Source organism: Vicugna pacos, chromosome 22 (assembly GCF_048564905.1).
Source record: "Vicugna pacos chromosome 22, VicPac4, whole genome shotgun sequence".
Lineage (NCBI taxonomy): Eukaryota > Metazoa > Chordata > Mammalia > Artiodactyla > Camelidae > Vicugna > Vicugna pacos.
Genome location: NC_133008.1, coordinates 14,987,981 through 15,008,422, shown reverse-complemented (window position 1 = coordinate 15,008,422; position 20,442 = coordinate 14,987,981). Strand labels below are relative to the sequence as shown.

The 20,442-nt window shown below is 45.4% G+C and overlaps 1 protein-coding gene across 7 annotated transcripts in view; it reads left to right on the top strand.

Annotated features, from left to right (window-relative positions):
• TENM2 (teneurin transmembrane protein 2) overlaps positions 1-20,442 on the top strand; it is a 462,232-nt gene that overhangs the window by 162,545 nt on the left and 279,245 nt on the right. For all 7 annotated transcript variants that reach the window (XM_072947258.1, XM_072947260.1, XM_072947265.1 and 4 more), the window contains one exon: positions 19,822-20,056. In XM_072947258.1, coding sequence (XP_072803359.1) covers positions 19,822-20,056 — 235 coding nt within the window. The remainder of the gene's footprint in view (positions 1-19,821; positions 20,057-20,442) is intronic.

Here is a 20,442-nt window from a genome sequence, read left to right as displayed (position 1 = left end):
TTCCCTTATCCACTAGGCCAGAAGACAGCAAATTTTTTTTCTGTAAAGGTCCAGATAGTAAACATTCCAGGCTTCACTTTGAGAGCCACATATGGTCTCCATTGCACATTTTTCTTTCTTACTCTTTCTTTCTTCCTTCCTTCCTCCCTCCCTCCCTCCCTCCCTCTCTCCTTCCCTCCCTCCCCCCTCCCTTTCTTTCTTTCTTTCTTACCCTTCAAAAATGTACAAAATATTCGTAGCTCAGGGTCTGGAAATGGCCCGTGGGCCACAGCTTGCCAACCCCAAGACCAAGCCAGGCGTCCCTTGCTTCTCCCCCAGAGCAGCCTCCACATCTTATTGAAAAGAACTCCACTCGAAATTCTCAGAGGGGAGGTGCTTATCTCCGCAGCCCTGGCCTGAGCTCTGGCTAGTGTTTGTTTTCCAAATATATAGTGATCACCACCTTTCAGTTTTACAGTCCAGCTGGGAGGAAAAAAAAAAAAAGAGATCCTGTACAGAAACCAGTTAAGGAGCCATTCAGAACACCATGAGTGTTCTCCACAGGTCCTTGGCAACCTTGGCTTTCTGGAATAGAACCCCAAGTTGAGAAACAAGTTTTTTAAATGCCCTCTTAAGTTCTCAAAATAGCTTTAAGAAAGCCTTGGTTCTGTGCTTCACGAGGCCTTCGTGAAGGGGTCTTGTTTGTTCTGCCTAAGCATGCAGTTTTCAACAAACTTAATAATTAAAAAAAAAAAAAAGAACTTAAAAAACAGGAGGGGTGTCATGCGCCCACCAGAAGCAACCCAGAGATTGACACCTGACAGCCTGACCTCCAGGAAGGTGACAGAATAAATCAGAAGGCTATACAGAGCTATGTGACTGCCTGGTACAATTATGTGTGCTCTTAACACATTTTCAGTCATCAATTAAATGTTGAATTATGCTCATTATGCTCTCTCTAAAAATGCAGCCAAATTTAGCTTCTAATTTTAAATTATTATATCTAAACCAAACCATTAAAATAAAAATATCCAAGCACTTGCAAACAGTTAGTTTCGGTTATCTGGAAAGTTCACTCATTGGCCATCCTCATTTATGGATGTGAATGTGTGCTGAGAGAAACATTCGTGACCCAGGACCACCTAGCATGAAGAGCAAAGGGCTGGAGAATCAGGTGGTCTGGGCTGGTTCTTCCTTTCCAGCCATGCAGCCTGGGGCAAGTGACTTTAACCTCCCCAAGCCTCAGTCTCCTGATCTGTATAATGGGCACATTCCCTTAGGGTCGCCTTGAGGACTAAGTAAGGCGGTCTTATTTAGATAATCTCGTTTTTCTATGTTCGGTAAATATCTTATCCTTACTGTTTTGTGTTAAGCAAATGAAGTTCTTAATGTGGACACTGGCATAAAGTGAGTGCTCACAGAAGTTAGCTGTCAGGACTATGATTATTTTCATCAGTATTGTCTGTGGTTAAGTGTGCAAGTGAGTGTGACAGAGTACTCAAGGAGAGTACGTAAAAGTATAAATATGGTGAAGACAACTGACATTGCTCCTTACAGAAGGTGCTACTTGATTTAGAATTATCAGACGAGTTCTGGAAATCAGGCTAAACTGGACTTAATGCCCCCAGAACACTGTCAACCCCTGGACTACCGTCTTTGGTTAGGTTGAGAAAGGCTGTTTTCTAGAAGAACCCACCCACGTCATTCTACATCAGATCCTACTCTAAACTCCCACGGGTTGTGGATTTCCAGCATCCTGTCACGTTAATTGTTTGTCCCTCACCAAGGGCAGAAAGGGAGGATGGAAGTGGACTGGAACAATAGCATTTCACTGAACTCCAAAAACCAGACCCTCTCCTAAAAGGAAAAAAGATTCAGATTTCCTCTCCTGCAATTTTCTTACAAACTGGTTTGTCTTCAACCCACCCCTCAGTGTATTCCCAGAATGTAACCCAGTAGGGGTGCAGACATGCCACACTGGTCGTGACCTCTAAAAGCAAGGACCTGGAAAAGGGACGCTTCCTTCTGGAAAAACAAGCCCTGAGGACACGTCTAGCCACTGATGTAACACAGAGAAAGGGCTGCTTCGGAGGAGGAAATTGGGACGAGGGAGTTTGGCTGGAGCAATGAGAAACGTCGAGAGCCTTTGGGTATTAACCAGACTGGCAGCGTGAGCCCCCGGGGGGGAAGACGGATCGCTCCCGCCTTCTGACCCGGGGCTGCTGGCGCATCGCTGCAGCTCCCTGCTCTCCCGCAAGGCTCTCCTCACTCGGCCGGGCTCCACACACCGGCACCTCGGCTCCAGCCCAGGCAGCGACGGCTTTCCGGGGCCTGGTGTTTGTGTCCTGAGCCATTGCGACAGAGGACCCCTCGCTGACCACAAGGCCAGCCGGACGGTTGTACAGGCAGCACTGTCCTTGAACCGCCCAGGTAGGCAGAGTGATTTTTTTTTTTATTGACTTCTGAGGCTGGAAGCAAAGAAAAGGGGCAGGAAATATCAAAACAATTTTTCGCTACGTCCTCCTGAGTGTGCAAAAAAGGGAAAGGTCAGAACACCTGAGGGACCAGGGCAGAGCTCGGGAAAAGGTGTGCCCAGGAAGGGAAGAGAAAATAAGGTGTGAACTGCTCTACCAACTGAGCCAGAAACCAAGAAGTAAAGAAGAGCAGTTAGCACAACGGGGCATCCTGTTACTTGTCAGTGTCTCCGGTCTCCTGGTTAGAATTCTTGCTTCTCACACTCTGCCCTCATCCCCTTCCCGGGACCAGCCCTCGCCAGACGCAGTCCCTGCTGTGAGCGCAGGCAGTGTCATTTTCCTGGACTTCCCTCTCCTCTCTGCTAGTTCCCATCCCCATCAGTTAGGAAGCACCTGGGTCTGACGGACAGGACCGATGTGGGTCACGGGTGCTGGAGCCGCACAGACACTATGCTAATTACACCACACCTGTTTCCCCAGGTTAAGCCGTTGCTGTCGGCAACCCTGATAGCCCTTTTCATCCATCCATTAACCAACAAGGAGTTTCTGTGCTTCCCCTCCACCCCATCAGGAAACAGACCCAGGACCTGTCCCTCATGCAAGGGGACAAGGACAGTAAGGAGCGGCCCGTGGGAAAGTAGCATCTGGATGTGGTACCCGGAGCTCAGAGAGAAGAGTCCCTCCCACGTGCAGGGGGAGAGAGCGGTCAGGAAGGTATTTCAGGCGGATATGAGATGTACGAGATGAGAAAGCATTTGCCAGTTGCTGGCATTCACGGCACAGGGACCAGAACAAGCTAAGTCAGTGAAGATGGTCACATCCAGTGCCAGACCTGTATCCACTGCTAGCATCCCCTCCATTCCTGAAGGTGTTTTTCTGATAAATCCATGGCATCATGCAGAGCTGTGCCATCACATTAAACAAAACAGGTGTGATTTTTCTCCACCTCTCCCAGCTTATGTGCCGTATCTCCCCCTGACATGTGGTTGAACTGTGGGCCCCCAAGGGGGGTTCATTCTAAATACTTTTACAACTTTTTTTTCTGTTATTCTATTAGCCTGCTTTGTTTTGTTTTGTTTTTTGCTCCCAGCATCGACCCCTTCTACTGTGGGAAATTTCATAAGACAAACAGAAGCTTCTCTTCCTGGGTAGCAATTTCCATTGATGAAAAATTGCCTTGTATGCAGTCAGGAAGTATAGCAGATCGTGAAGCTCTGTAATTTGTTTCCCATCAGCTAATAATCTTATTGTGATGAATAACGCAGTCCTGTTAATGTTTCTGCAAGGTTATGGATTGTGCTGAGTGTCAGTAGAGAAACAGACAGCGTCGCAGAGCAAAGCCATCCTGTCCTCCTTTTCCACAGTAGCTTCTCCTAAACAGTTTGCAAGAGATGCACCCACCTCAGCAGACAAGATTCCAATAAATTCAAATACAGAAACTATCAGCGACACGCCGATAGGATGCCTACACAGACGTTGGTTCCAGTTTTTGGGTTTAGTGCCAGTGTGCTTTTTTGATTTTTAAGGATGCGATATTATATAGATAGAAAACAGATGTTCGAGCCTAGGGGTTTATTTGCTCCCTTGTTTTTCGGAGAAGAGCCTCGACCTCTTTACCTGAAACAGCTCCTGATCTGATGCAAGTCTCTTCCCCTCTCAATACCAAATAATTCCGTCCTGCTCTTAGCATCCATCAAGGTGTTGAATTTTTGTTTTATTGTGTTTTTAAATGAACATACAGTCGAATTACCTTCGTTGTGTAGAGCTGTATGAATTTTAACATGCATGTAGGTTTGCACATCCACTACCGCGGTCGTGACGCAGAACAGCTCTATCACCTCCAAAACCCTCTTTGCCATCCATTTGTAGTCACACCGTCCCTCGGTCCCCAACCCCTGGCAGTCACTGATGTGTTTGCAGTCACTAAGGTTTTGTTTTTTTGAGAATGTCCCAGGAACGGCATCACGCAGCGTGTGCCCTTCTGAAGCTGACTTCTTTCATTCCGCGTGGTGCCTTTGCGATGCATCCCCGTTGTTGTGTCATTGGTTGATTTCCTTTCATTGCTGCACCCTGTTCGCTTGTACCACACTTTGTATCCACTCACCTCTTGTAGGACATGAGTTGTTCCCAGTTTGACGATGACGCACAGAGCTGCTACAGTACTTTCCCGGGTGGGTTTCTGGGTGAACGTGCATTTTCGTTTCTCTAGGGTAAATACCTGGGGTTGGGATTATTGGTTTGTGTCGTTAAGTGTAGCATCGTGGGAAACTGGCAAACTGTTTTCGAGGGTGACCGTACCGTTTTGCATCCCCACCAGCAATGTAGGAGAGTCCTTCCCATCATGATATTTTGATTAGCTTTCACGTCTGTCAAAAGAATGTTCTAGCATCGTGCTCTCTTTTGTCATGGGCTGCTTCTAGTTAATTTCATAGGTCATTTTCTTTTTTTCAGTTTCCTAATGAAATAGTCCTTAAATTTTTTTGTCTTTTTAATGTTAAAATTAACTTTTTTTTTTAAAGAAGCATGAAGTGTGCTTGCCTGCTTTCCTCAATTCTATTTACGGTTTATTCTTTAGTTCAGATTACATGTGTTTTAATTAGGAAAACCTATAAATGATGTGTGTCTGTGCCGTTCATGGAATGAGGGCCATGAGCTCAGGGCATTTGCAGATGCACAGACAGATGCAGACAGGACAATCGGAGTGAACCCCAGTGGCGAAACTTCTTCGTATCCTCCGCTTCCATTTTCACGTCATGAATCCAGATGTCTCACTCCACTTTATGTGAGCGGAGAATACCCCGAAGGCATATGTGTCTTGCTGGTGTGATGCAGAATTCAGGGCAGGAAAATTCCAAGTCTGAACCTTGCTAAGAAAGCAATATAATTCTTGTATTCCACGTGCATAATTGAGCGCTCCAATTCGCCATGCTCTGTTCTCTAGAGTTAAACATAAAAGACAGTTGATAAATACCACATTCCGTTGAAAACACAAATGAATCAAAATGTTATAGTTTCTCTCCACAGGTAATAATTAACATTCTTGTTAACTTCTCTCTGTGTCACGGAGCATCCTTAAAATGGTACGCTAGCAAAAAAAAAACAACCTTGTACGTTGAGACATGCACATAGGTAGACCCCAACAGAATAGTGAGTTAGCCTTAGGAGGTAAGACCAGAATGGGGAGAGAGGGAAAGGATTCATGTTTAGTTTAATATAGACACATATGAAACTTTCTCACAGTAATATGGCATAGTGGCTCTCAGAAAATGTTTATGCGTGAACTGAAATGTGAATTGAAACATACATAAAAAATGAAGCATTTTGATAGCTAGCAACCACAAGGGGAAAAAAGGGTTAAGGTGGGATTTTTGTGGTTCAACCGAAAGGTCATCGTAGGTTATGACTGATTTTGTTTCCTTTCCTAGAGGTCAGAGATTCTGTGACCTCAGAAACCTATCAGACTCGGGGTGATGCTCAGTGATTAATTGCCGAGTGAATGGGCACGTGAGAAAATGAAGACACGAGTAAAGGACTGAACGTAGAAACAAGTGATTGAAAATGGTTCTCGGCTTAGCTCACAGGTCATTTGCCCAGTGTAGGGAATTTCATTGGAGAGAAGGCAAAAGGAGTCTTGAGGAGAGAACTGTCGCTTCTTTAGATTTCTCTCAGAGAACATGAAAGGCTTTATCAAGTGGCAACTAGCATACGACTTTGCTAGGCTCAGTCCAAAGAGAATCCCATAGAATGAAAACTGTTCCTGATTATACACCATGTGTAAGTGAGTGAGATTTGCAAATACTGAATGAATGAGCTACATATGGCCAAGTGGAGTTGTTCAGTATAAAATGTACCAGTTTTAGCTCCAAGCTTAGTCCTAGAACAGAGCAACCAGAAGGTATCTTACGCTCGTCACTGTACATTTAGGAAGCCACTGGATTTCATCTGATGCAATCCGGAAAGGCTTCCTGAAGGAGGAGGAATTCCATTTCTCTCTCTTTTAATTATACACAGTAATACAAAGTATAATTTAATTTGTTTCTTCTTTTTTAAATTGAAGTCTAGTCAGTTTTACAGTGTTGCATCAATTTCAGGTGTGCAGCACAGTACTTCAGTCTTATAGCAACATATATTCATTTTCATATTCTCTTTAAACGTAAGTTGCTACAAGGTATTGAATATAGTTCCCTGTGCCATACAGTATAAACCTGTTGTTTATCTATTTTATATATAGTCGTTAGTCTCTGCAAATTTGCAAATCCTCTGCAGCGCCATCCCTCTTCTTGGCCACGTTCATTTACTTTTCGCCTCACTGACTCCGAGATGAATCAGGATTTACCCAGCTCAGGTGAGTCAGTGGCCTGGAGCAGGGATCCTTTAATACAATGGATTCCTGCCGGGAAGTGAACGTTTTCCAGTGGCCCGGAGGGTCACAAGAGATCCTGTTAGTCGGAGTTTGGAAGTGAAGTGTGTCTATTCCCACTTGGGTTATGTCAGAGGTCTCTGCCGTCATTATTTCCGTGGGGATTTCTGCGTATAAGGCATCTGTTGTCACGTTTGGGTTGCTGCAGGAGAGAAAAAATTGCTACAGTTTGCGTGAGATAGAGCTGTGTTTTGGTCAGGAAGCCTACCATAATTTTTTCTTAAACTTTAGTCCAGTCCAAGCTCTTGAGACTTGTCTCAAACAATACCAAGCAACAGCACCTTTGAAAGACTCTCGGGTCTGTTAGAATGTAGACTCTTCTTTTGACTCCTTTGTTCTTCCCTTACTTCTCAAAGTGTCATTCAGGGAGGGAGGATATAGCTCAGTGGTGGAGCACATGCTTAGCATGCACGAGGTCCTGGGTTCAATCCTCAGGATCCCCATTAAATAAAATAAAATTTAAAAATAAACCTAATTACCTCTCACCCCCAAAACCCTCAAATTTTAAAAGCAATCAAAATGTCATTCATTCATTCATTCATTCAGCAACCCTTTGCTGTATCTGCTAGGTGTTCCAGGAGCCGGGGATTCAGCAGAGAATAAAACAGCATGCTTGACTTCAAGGAGCTTCCTTTCTTGTGCAAAAAGATAATTTTTTAAAATGAGATGATAAGTGTCTTAGAGGAAAAGGCAGCAATGTAAGGAGGGTATGACTGCTGAGGTCATCTTAGGAAGACATGTCTTAAAAGGTGAACTTAACTGAAACCTACACACACTGAGCCACTCAACCATCCATATCCCCAAGGATACAGGCCAAGGGCGTGGCAAGTGCATGGGGCCTGAGGCAGAAGCCTGCTGGACCCAGATCAGGCAGAAGCCAGGGAGGATTTGAGGCTTTCTTACTGACTTCAGTGTTCTGTTTGAGAACCAGGCTTGAAGCTGAATGGAAGAGGTGGATAATCTGGCCAATCCCTGCACACACCTCATATTTAAAATGTCTTTGTTCTTGCTTTTTCTCTGCCTGTTTGTTCCCCCAGACCCTGGATTGGCTCTCTCCCAGTTTCCTTCAGGTCTCTGATCAGATAGCATCTTACTGAGAAGCCTTCCCTGGCCACACTGTTGGTGTCAGATAACCAGCGTTAGGAATGGAAATCATTTTCTCCACCCAATCTGATTATTTCATGAGAGCAATGGCTCACTCTCTACATTATGGGATTAAGAATGATCCCATTTGAGATGAGAAATACTGGAAAGCTTCAGTGACCCAAGAAGGCCTGAGAAACAAATTGCTAATTCACGACTTACACCATCTAAAGGGGGTGAGTAACGGGGGACCTCCGTGGGTTCCCTGGTGAATAGCGGTGAGGGTGCAACCTGTTGGGCCTCTGCGTGCGTCTGGGCAAAAGGAACTTCAAAGTCTGGATTTTACCACAGGCTTTTCATGCAAAATGGGGGCTGGTACTACACAGGAACACCAGAGTTCAAGAAAAGCCAGGCTTTCCTAACGCTGATTTTCATAGGGAATAAAGGAGTTAATAAGAAGTAAAAAGCTACTCTAAGGCCCTTCCAAGTGCCCATCACTAGATGGGTTTATCTCAATGTATTTAAGTTTCAAAAGGTGAAAATTGAGAGCACTGATTATTTTGACATGTTTTAAGACCTAGAGCTGCTATAACTCTCAAGTAGGAAAAAAGCTCTCTTAGTCTTTTAAATTTTTTTTTTATTGAAGTGTAGTTGATTGACAAGGTTGTCTTAGTTTCAGGCACAGCAAAGTGATTCAGTGATATATATATACACATATATTCTTTTTCAGATTCTTTCCTATTATAGGTTATTATAAAATATTGAATATAGTTCCCTGTGCTATACAGTAGGAACTTCTTTTTTTTTCTTTTTTTCTTCTCCATTTTTTTAAATTGAAGTGTAACCAGTTTACAATGTTGTGTCAATTTCTGGTGTACAGCTTCATGTTTCAGTCATACATGTATATACATACATTCCTTTTCATGTTCTTTTTCATTATAGGTGACTACAAGATACTGAGTATAGTTCCCTGTGCTGTGCAGTGGAAATTTGTTTATTTTATATATCGTAGTTTGTATCTGCTAATCCCAAACTCCTGATTTATCGCTCCCTCCTCCACTCCCCCCCCACCCCGCCGCCAGTAACCATAAGTTTGTTTTCTATGTCTGTGAGTCTCTTTCTGTTTTGTGGATAAGTTCGTCTGTAACATTTCTTAGATTCCATGGTATCATATGATGTTTGTCTTTCTCTGTGTGGCTTATCTCAAGGATCCCCAAACCTTAATGGTGCTGTTGGCCCCAAAAATATCTGGCAACAGGAAGTTTCCCAAGTCACTGAAATAATCTTTGAATCACAGGATCTGTTTCACTTCTCTCTTTACCACCTCAAGACAGAATGAGAGTGTTTAGGCAAAATCAAATACCTTTCCTAAGTACTTCCTCATCGTGACACATTCTCTAAGCACTTTAACTTTAAACATACTATCTCATTTAACTCTCTTTACCAAGTAGGAATGGTTATTAACCACCTCATATGGATACGGAAACAGAGGCACAGACAGGTTAAGTGGCTGGCTGTCGAACTCCAGAAGTTGCCCAGGCAAAACTGGAGAAATCAATGTTGAAAAGAGTAAAAGTCCTGGAAATGGCGTGATGAGCCGTGGCTACAAAGAAACCCTGTTTTCCAAGGAGGGCACAGTGGAAGATGGTGATTCTACTCTCATTGACACCTCCTCTCCCACAAAACAGATCTGCAGGGCACACTGGCCTCCCGTTGGTCCCAGTGTTTCCTGAAAGTTGTTTGCATCCTAGAACTCTTGGGTGGTAGAGGAGGGGTGGACTTTCTCATCTTTCCCTGCTCAGCCCTGCGTGTTCCTGCTCATCATCCGTGCTACGTGATGAGAAGGACCATGAGCACTGTCTGGTCCACTTTTCGTTAGGAGATGCAAAGCAACTGCAAGACAATTTTGAGAGAAAACACTAAACAATCATAAAGAAAATCCAAAGGGCACTCTCTCTGCTAGCACAAAAAAACCATTTAACCCTTCAGGAAGCCCCCAGATGTTTGTTTCACTGGGATAATTACTTTACTCGTCCATTTGTGTGTGTGTGTGTGTGTGTGTGTGTGTGTGTGTGTATTTTGAAGGCAGAAAGAATCTCCTGAAAATGTCTCCAGCAGTATGCCCTGTACGTCCCATTGCATCAGCTGTCACTTGACATGAAACCAGATGCAGTTCAAGGTCTGACATTCAGCAGACTTCTGTTTATATAGTATGGAGAAACTTTTGTTCCCTTGCCCTATGAGGTGCGTACCATGAGAGATTTGGGGAAAAGGTCACCCAGATAGTAAATAATTCTGCTGAGCTTTGAAGTGAAAATGCTCTAGGAACCTTTATCCTGTCCTTGCCATTTAACTGGTGTGCTTCAGTCGCTCTTAGTATTAATGAATGGCGTAGATCAGAGCTTGTCCCCATCATTCTGTTAGAGGCTTGATCCGAAATCAGAATCATATTTTATCTTTGTTTGGATCCTCTCTCCCTGTGTTCAGGGGAAAGAACTGTGACCATCTCAAAGGAAAAAAAGAGGAATGAAATACACCCCAAGGAAAACCTAGTTAAAGAGCTAAAGAATGACATCTTGATGGAAGAAAATTCCACTGTGATTTTTATTTTTCAAAAAAAAAATAGTCTGGTCTTTGAAAAACATATTATCTTTCATGGGTAGGGAGATATCCAAATTATGCCCAGCCAATTTTACAATAAGACCTTGAAAAGCTATGCGGTGAGCTGGAATGAGAGGAGTTTAAATTTTTGATGCAATTCTCTGCTTGGGAAAGTGATAATGCAGCTCAAATAACAGAGAGAGTATTTTCTGCTACAGCGCGACAATCAACATAACGTCTGGGCGTATTAATAATTTCACTCCTAAACTTCTCGACAGGGAGAGCATGGGTCTTAATAGCATTGTCAGGATCCTTAGGGCAATTGAAAAACCCAAAATCATTACTTTCCACTGATAGGCTTTCCTCTCCCAGAGGATGCCAAAATACCTAGGGTAATGTAGATTTATTGAAATGCTCAGATAGGCACTGCTCAGATATAACTTTGCAATAAAATCTTCTCTTTAGAAGGGTTTCTCTCAAATATTTCAAGTGGTCTTTTTTTTTTTTTTTTTTTGGTCTTTGTCACTTGAAAAGTAGCTAATGGACTTGACATAGATCTCAAGTGATACTTTCCTGATGATTTAAGAAAGCAAGGAGTGAGCACGGGGGTCTGGTAAAATGATGGGGCGCCTGTGATTCAGATCCCTCTCTGACCCATCGTAGGTGAGAACTTGCCCTGTTCGGGCGGGATGGTCCCAAACCGACAAGTGCTGTTAAGCTTGTAATTCAAGGGCAGCTGCTGGTTTGGCACCCGATTCAAGAGTTCCCTCCCCCTTTCGTCCTTTCCCCAGGAGTCCCTGCCTGTGCATCGCTGCATTTTAGCTGAGCAGAAATGGCTCTCTGCTGTGATTACAGCCTTGCCTGAAGCACTGGAAAAAATTCCAGGATCCCCCTCGGACCCTCAAGTATACAATTGGCTCTCAAATGCCCATCACCTAACAATCTCCACCTGAAAAATACCAACAACAGCGGGGTCCCAGCCAAAAAGCTCCTGTGGAGGACTAGCTTCGGGCTGCCAGGGAAAGATACTCTTAAGTGGTTTGAAGTGCGCCCCATCTGAGATCTAACTTTGATTGGTTCCAACAGGGCTCTGCAACAGACAGACCTTGTATTAAAAAAACAAAACAAAACAGAGGGAATCACCATTTACGTGAAATGTCCAGAATAGGCAAATTCATAGAAACAGAAAGCCGATTCCTAGGGGGACTGGAGGGTAACTGCCAATGGGTGTGGGGTTTTCTTGGGGGGTGGGGGGGGAGGTGACAGAAATCTTCTAAAATTAGGTAGTAATGATGGTTGCACATCTTGCTCCATGTACTTTAGAAATACTAAAATGTACACTTTAAAGATCTGAATTTTGTTCTATCTTGGTAAAGTTATTTTATTAATAACAATAAAAAGAATAAGCTATCAGGAGAAAACAACCAGGTGAAAACAGAGGGGACTGAAGTCACCTTTCCCCTGCGTCTGGCTCTCTCCTTTGGAAGGACTCTCTGAGGGCAATACGAATTCACAGAAGGAACCAGAATACTCAAAGAACGTTCAGCTGGGATGCTCAAAGAACAGAGGCAGAAATCTCCTCTGACCCCTCTCTGCCGAGGCTCTCCAAACATAACCCTCCAGGGACATGAGCTGTTCATTTGTTCACTCGTTCCTGTATGTGTTCATTCCTTCATTCTGTGATGCTTCTGTGCCAGGCACCATAGCCTCGTGCTGGGCATATGAAAGCAAAAGAGACAGGCTCCTTGCATCGGAGGAGTTCCCAATCTAGTGGGGAACACAGGAGAGTCCAAAAATAATATAAAACCATGCGCCAAGGGTTATGAAAGAGCTGTGCCCTGCGTGCACTGGAAAGGCGCCCAGATGTAATACAGCTAAATACAAAATATGCGGAGGGAAACTTACATCACTTAACATCCCTGCCCCCCAGCTTCTGCATGTCTAACATGGAGAGCCGTATCTACCCTGAAGGTTATTTTAAGTGTTAAATAAGGTGAAATGTACAGAGCGCTTATCACATAGCTGGTGCTTATTAAATGGGAGCGGTCATTCTTAGATGAGCTAAGACGTCCTTCTAAACCCTGGTTATTTATAAGTGTAGGTAGGGATGATAAAACTGGTTTCTAAGCCTGCAAATGGTCGCTCCTTAAGACTGCAGTCCGGCGCTTCTGCCGTGCGATGTTGCCCCGTGTCATTGTGAAGGTGCTCGGGAGGTTTTTTTTTTCTCTGAGATCATCCATTCTGTGTAAGTAAGAGCACTACAAATCATTCCTTACGGGTAAACACCGTCCTTCCCTTCTCTGATGCTCTGGTCAGGCTGAATGGGGCCTTTCCAGGAAGGACAGGTCCCTTCTCCAGAACACAGGCACTGGCCAGAGCCACCTCGGCGTGCCTGCCTGGAGATGAGAAGAAGGGCACAACCTGGCTGTCTCCTTCAGCCTTCCTTCTTTTTTCTCCCCTGTTCTGAAATGTGGAGAAAGGCGCAGCTGCGGCTTGCTCCAGTAACAGCCAGATCCAAGAAATACTGCAGATCAGTCAACCATCCTGCCAGGCCAGCAATGCCACACGCAGGTCAGTAATAAATTTAAAAAGTCCATTCTTTCAGGGACAAATCATTCAGTAGATTTTAAGGACAGGGAAGGAGGGTGCAAGTTGAACATCTGAAGTGTCCAACACTGAGAGACAAACCTCTCTCCAGATGTGGGAGGTGGCCGGGTCTGGACCCACCTCCATCCCCTCACACCGGCGCTGTTGGCAAAGTACGTGCAGTCTGAGCTGGCAGGACACGCGAGCTGGGACCGGCGTGCCCTTGTTTCTGCCTCCAACAGGCCTAATTGCTGCTCATCCTCCTCCCATTGGTTGTGGGAGCTGGGGATGCGGCACAGAGGAGCAAGTTTGTGGAGGTGGGGCCTTTGGGGCAGACCCAGAAAAGAGACGGCACCGCGGTTCGGCTGTTCTGGCCTGTTTCTCCTGACTGAGGCGGCACCGTAAGGCATGGAGCTTGGAGGTGGGCCATTCCCTCCACTTTATTCGGTTCTGCGATTTAAGCAAATGTGCAAAGAAATGCATCAAGCCAGTTTCCCTCTGTGTTTGCCAGGACGTGCATACACCGGGGCAGGGATCCTGGTCCCCTCCCTGTGTGAGTGCCCTCAGGGGCCTCATGCTCCTTTGCAGAGCGGGGAAGAGAGCCTGGGGTCAAATACCAGCTCTGCCACTTATTGAGCTGTGTGGCCTTTGGCACGCTACTTGACCTCTCTGAGCCTCACTTGCAGGATCCGTAAAACGGGGATGGTTGGAGAACACATCCCACAGGAGTGAGAATACATAGAAATAATTTAGGTATGGCACTGAGCACAGGAACAGACGCACGGGCAGAGCTCAGTTCATATTGTCTGTTGTCAATGTTATTGTTTTGTTGCCATTGACATTAATTGTTTTGTTTATGGAAATGGGACCGTTCTGAATCCCAAGTTCCACGTCTGCAGGCTCTTAGAGAGATGCTCCTGAGACTGCCTGTGTTAATGCCTGTGCCGTGTCACTCAGTCACTCTGCTCTTCTGCAGACAGAATTTGAAGGTGGAGGGGGTCCAAGGTTGGTGATTTGGGGTCCATATGTTAATTTGATACCTCCCTCTGAAAGCTGCCACCTCAGCATGCTAGGAAAGCTGGAGTGCCCCAGGAGGTACACAGCACATCCGCCGGAGCCACGGTTACTGCTACTGTTAATACTGTTATTCGTATTATTAATTCTAACACAAAATAATATATGATCATAGGTATTAATAGCTTACTCTGTGCCAAGAATTGTGCTAGGTTCCTCATAGTCTCATTTGAGTCCCCCCTCCAACAAACCATATGAAAGAAATAAAATTACTGTACCCATTTTACAGATAAAGAAACAGACTCAGAAAGAAATATGTAACTTTCCAGGCCAACCACCAGCCTGACCATCTGCAGTAGCCTCCACTCACCTTCGTTCTAACCAGAGGCTGTTATTCTTGAAAATCCTCACCTCCGACTCCCTCTGGCTCCCGTTCAAGGTTCAATTTGAACAGGGCTTCCTGGGGCCAGTTTTCATCCCCCACAGACTCCAGGATCTGTGTCCCATCATCCCCCCTTCTGGCATCTTCAGATTGCCGTCGGGACGTAACTTGCTCCAAAGACGGGGTTCAGAAGGTGGAGAGTTTGTGGTTAATTCATTATCTTGGGATCTGAAGGGTTGAACTTCTCAAAGCCTAACAACTGGCATGCTGCCTCCAAGAACGAGTGAATTGTTGGCCGTTAGGCAGGCCTCTACCTCTGTTTTGTCTTTCACACATTTTATCATCATTCTTAATTACCCAGAATAATTGGTGTGGACTCTAAGGCAAGACCAAGCTCTCTGAGTTTATTCCTGCCTCTCTGCTCTCATTAACACCCTGCTTGGCAAGGGTAGACCCAGCCTAAATGCCTCCCCCAGCTGTTTGTTTAGGAAGAGTCCAACAACAATAGCCAGTTATTATGAACTGACTTCCTTAGTGCCCAAGAAAATTCTTCCTTTATGCGTGATTTAAAATGTGGGTGTTGCTGGTTCCCACATGCTCTCAGAAAACCACCAGTCTAGTCAGCACAAGAGCTGATACTCCAAGAGTTTGCAGTCCCCACACAACTTTGTTGGACTCGATCTTGGTACCCGACAAAGAAGCCCTGCATTCTTTTTCTTAAGACTCCACTGTCCATCAGGAGGCATTTAGGAAGGACAGAATATGTCAATGGCATTCCTGTCGGGCTCAGAATTGCTGGCAGCTGTCCCATAGCAAATCTAAAATACTCAGAAGCATAGACCACTCGTGCCAACAAGTCCAAGTAAGCCAACAGGACAGGTGAAGCCCTCCGTCAAGCACTTAAATTTTAAGTACACAAGAAGCATCTTCTCCATCCATTAACTGACCTTTGCTCGGAGTCCTATCTGTCCCTCCGTAGGTTTTAACAAAGAACCAGTAGGCAGCCCCTCCTTCCTAGGACTAAAAGCCACACGGCACCTAAGAACGAATTCCGGGTTCTCGACTCAAGATCCATCAGATGCAATATGATAGGTTAGCGGCGCAATTTTAACGACAGTTGCCATTTGCCTGCTAATAGCATATTTATTAGGTTGGTACCATGTAAGCATTTAGGTGACATAGTTATTTGTGGCTCAATTACATTACTAGGTGACTTCATATTTATGTAACAGGAGAGCCATTAATAACGTGCACGTGAATTAAGCCCAGTAAATGCGTGGCACTCCGTGCGGATGTGAAGGTTCCCTCATCAAGCTGACAGATTCATTTTTGGTTCACCATAGACTGAAGACAACAGCTGCCTTGGAGAATGGCTTTTTCATGTAATTGAGCTTCTTGGAAAGCAGTAAAGCGCGTTGCTGGCCACTGCCTGCATTTTTGAAATAGAACACCATCACATCCAGCACGCACTTCGGATGACTGTAACAAAAAAGTAATCAGCACAAAAAGTGCTCGAGATCGTTAGCTGTAGCAGAGGTGGTGTTGTATGAAAGGCACGTTCCCCACGCAGAATGCTAAGGAGCCCGGGTGAAGCCGGCAGTCACAAATGTAAATGCCTACCAGCCGGTAACAGAAATGAACGCGTCCAGCCAGATTAAGGTAACGGGTTGTTCGGGTTGATGGCAAAATAAACAAACAAGAATCACCCAACGGCATTCAGCTCTATCCAGTTGTTGGATACAGACTCTGTACCTTCAGTTTGGTTTTGTTTTCAAGGGAAGTCAGAAGTCTTGGAACATCGTTCAAAATCTTGACTTTGAATTTTGGGTAATACTCAGCTTGGGGGTTGCCGGTTCGTCACTCCTGCCCTAGAGAGATGAGCTCTGGGTTTACGCCCTCTCCTCAAGTCGGGGCTCCTCGAGAGCTGCATGTCTGTCTTCATCCATCCTTTCATTCCGAAGCAATGTGCCGTGCACGTGGTTTGGGGGAACTTGCCTGCCATCGGGTAGCGTGTTTAGCATTTTGCATTCATCCTGCCACTCTAACCTTCACAGCTGCCCGACGGGTACTTTCGGCTACTTTCAGCATTTAGCAGATGCGTACGCTGACAATGAAAGACATGAGGTCTCAGGCCCAGGTTCGCACAACCCGAAAGGTACAGCCCTGACCCTCGAACCCAGATCTTTGTTTGTTTTCAAAATTTGAGCTTTTGACACTTGGAGGATGTCATTCTAAATTCTCAGTTATATAATTACAAAAAAAAAAATCCATGTTTCAGGAAGAACCCAGTTCTTTATTATCTCCTAACCCCATGCCTTTCCTGGATGCTCCCGCATCACTGAGTTCACCCCAGGGGCAGCGTTACCTCTCCGTGTTGTCATTGTCTCTTCCTTCTAGCTCCTCTACTAGCTGAAACGTTTGCGTTTGGGATAGGCAGATACATGAGCAAATTACCATCAGTGCCAGAGGGGAAATGAGCAACAGTCTTAGGAGAGCATCGTTCGACACCGAGGATGGGGGTGGCTTTCCTTGCTGTTGCCCTCAGTCATTTGATTGTTGCGCAGGGAAAGAGCGTGTTGCTTTATAGGAGGGCAGGGTGAGTGGAGAATGAAGTATTGGTTCCCCCCCCCGGGAACCTCCCCTGGATGTGCCAGCGGAAGGACACCCACACGGAACACCAGTGGGCAGAGAAGGACCACCCAGGCTGGAGAAGGCAGAGAAATCTCAGCTCAGGGCGAATAGACGAGGAAGCAGGAGGGTCCTAGTTATCTCATTTGGTGAATTAAATCCCTTCCATGACCTCTTTGTACTTTGGGGAGGGTGTGTGGTCTGGAGAGCTGGGAGAGGGCAGAGGGCGGTGGGGGCAGGGGGCCGAGGGAGATGGAAAGTTCGGGCCTGGGGCTGGGGCGGGTGGGTCCTCCCTTGTACACTGATTCATCTTGCCTTCCCCAGGCAAGTCTCATAATTACCTGACTAATGGAGAATAATGACACTGCTTGGATGGGAGTGGAGGGGGCGAGAAAGGAAGGCATGAGAATTCATTAACCTTGTGTGAGGGGCTTGGATAGTATCTCTGAAGGATCATTATTGCATCATTTCACCCCCTTTCCGCACCTCCTTCCACTAATACGAGGCAGACAAATGCTAAATAACTATATAATAATACATTACAAGGCAGACAACAATGCCGGAAAATATAATAGCCTGTTCCAGCAATGAGACTCCCTCAACGATGTATTTAAAATGTCACTGGGTGCAGAATGGAAAATACGAATTACAGGTTCATTTGGAGGACGCGATTTAAAAATCTATATGCATGTCCCAAGGTGTTTCCCACTGGGTTTTAGTTTTAGTCATCTTTCTCTGTATACACACACACAAAAAAAAAAAAAAAGAAAGAAAAAGAAAAAATCCCCTAAGTCATTTCAGCCCAGAGACACCAGCTTCGAGCAACCACTTTCCTCCGTATTTTTCTGTCCTGTTTCCGACAGCTGTGATGTTCTCCAAACCTGGTATCTTCTTGACATGTTGTCTTTCTTGTCGGAACGTTTCTACAGGCTTCCCCACAGCCGCGGAACGTAGATTATACCTTTTGGAGATGTAGCTCGGCCACATAAGGAGACAAGTCGTTGAAATTTGTGTCAAATTGCTTGTTTAAATGACTTGAGCCAACTTCTTCAAGCCAGGACAGCAGGGGCTGAGGATTTTAAAAGTTGGCAGGGGCCAAAATGACAAGGCTCAGCGGTCACCTGGTGAGCTGCCAACCCCGACTGGAGGCTTCAGGGGAAGAAAAAAAAAACTTTCTCAAAGGACACAAATTAAAAGTCATGTTTCAGCAGCCATTAAGACCAAATTATAGGCTTACGTTGCAGTGTGAACGACTTTTCGTTTTCATTATGCTTAAACTATTTCATCTTGGAGGCGGAGAACGGGTTGCTAGGAAAACCGTGTGTGGAATTGTCATCCGTGCTCATATTTACCGGGAAACATGCACAGAGGTGTAGTTCTCCTTTGTCCGTTTTTCCTGCAAGGACAGAGGATTTCAAGATTAGAAAACAGGATGCCACTTGGAGTAAGGGTCACGGTTTGAAAACATCAACCCTGACATTCTCCAGAGATGCAGTCTTCAGGGTTCGCCTCTCAGAGGACAGATGGTATCAACCTACTGATCAGAGAGGGCTCACAGGTGTGTTTTGTTGAGTCTCATTTAGAAAAGTATACATATTTACATGTGCAGATCTCTCTATATATATCACATACACAAAAACACATTTTTTAATTGCCTACATTAAAAAAAAAGCAGGAAATTCTATCAAAAAGTGAAGATCTTTCACTTTCCTAGAAAAACTAGAAGGTGGGCTGCCTTGAGCCCTCATCCCTGCACGGCCACATGAGCCTGGATACGAGTAGGGGGTCTCCCCACCCTCTCCAGTTCACCCCAGTCCACAACTGGCCCACTTCAGTCTCCTGCCTGGCGCGTACTCAGATTCGCTACTCCCTGATTCAGAGTCTGCCCTATTCTTACCACCTTTAGAAAGAGGACATGTCTTTAAAGACTACGCTGTGTGCTGGTCTACCAGGAAATGGGCTGAGGACTAGTTACAACAGTGATCGGCCTTGAATGTCATGTTACTCTCATTGCTGGAGTTAATACATTTCAGAGAATCCCACTGGTCAGCCCTGGCCAGCCTGGTTTTGCTAACCTAGTTTCTCATTCTTTTTTTTTTTTTTTTAATTGAAGTACTGCCAGTTACAATGTGTCAATCTCTGGTGTACGGCACAATGTCCCAGTCATGCATATACACACACATTCGTTTTCATATTTTTCCCATTAAAGGTTATTACAAGACATTGAACATAGTTCTCATAGTTTAATCTATTTTTATATAGAGTGGCCAACATTTGTAAATCTCAAACTCCCAAATTTATCCCCTTCCAACCGCTTTCCCTGGCAACCATAAGATTGTTTACTAAATCTGAGTCTGTTTCTGTTTTGTAGATGAGTTCAGAGTGTCCTTTTTTTTTTTTTTTTTTAGATTCCACATACAGTTTCTCATTCTTCATTTGAAGCCTAGGGATAAAGGCAGATCAAAGCGTATTACTTATTCGTAACTAGCCCTGGGATGCCTGAGGCGGTCTCACCTGTCTCTCTCGTCGGTGACGTTCAGCAACTGCCAACAGTGAGGGAGGCTGTGGTTCTAGGCTCTACTCTGTGGGTTTGCAAGTGTCCGGGGCCGCGTTCCGCATCCTCTATTGACCGCCTCTCCTTCCTCTCTTCGCAGGCCCTCCCAACCACCACAGCCAGTCGACTCTGAGGCCCCCCCTGCCCCCTCCTCACAACCACACGCTGTCCCATCACCACTCGTCCGCCAACTCCCTCAACAGAAACTCGCTGACCAACCGGCGGAGTCAGATCCACGCCCCGGCTCCCGCGCCCAACGACCTGGCCACCACCCCGGAGTCGGTTCAGCTCCAGGACAGCTGGGTGCTAAACAGCAACGTGCCCTTGGAGACCCGGTAAGTCCCCGTCGCCGGTCACCCCGGGCTCCCCACAGCATCGCCCAAGCCGGAGCCTCTCGGGTGGCTCGGAGCTCTCCCGGGGAGAGGGACGTCCAGCCCACATTATGGAATGAGTTTACCAGCCCCGTGTTGCTCCCTTGGTAATTTGACCCCGGACGGTAGGCTGATGGGTAATTCCCTGTTCACATGTGTCTCCTTTTAATGCTTGTTTACTTTGTTCGACAGCTCTTGTGTACCCAACTAATAGAATTAGCATAACATATTTTTTACTCAAAGGCTCATGGGAAAACATGCTTATAAGGGTATATTGACTGAGAGCTGCTGATGAATTATGCATTTGGCCTTTCTCGAGGTAATAAATGAAGACTCATTTGAAATGGAGC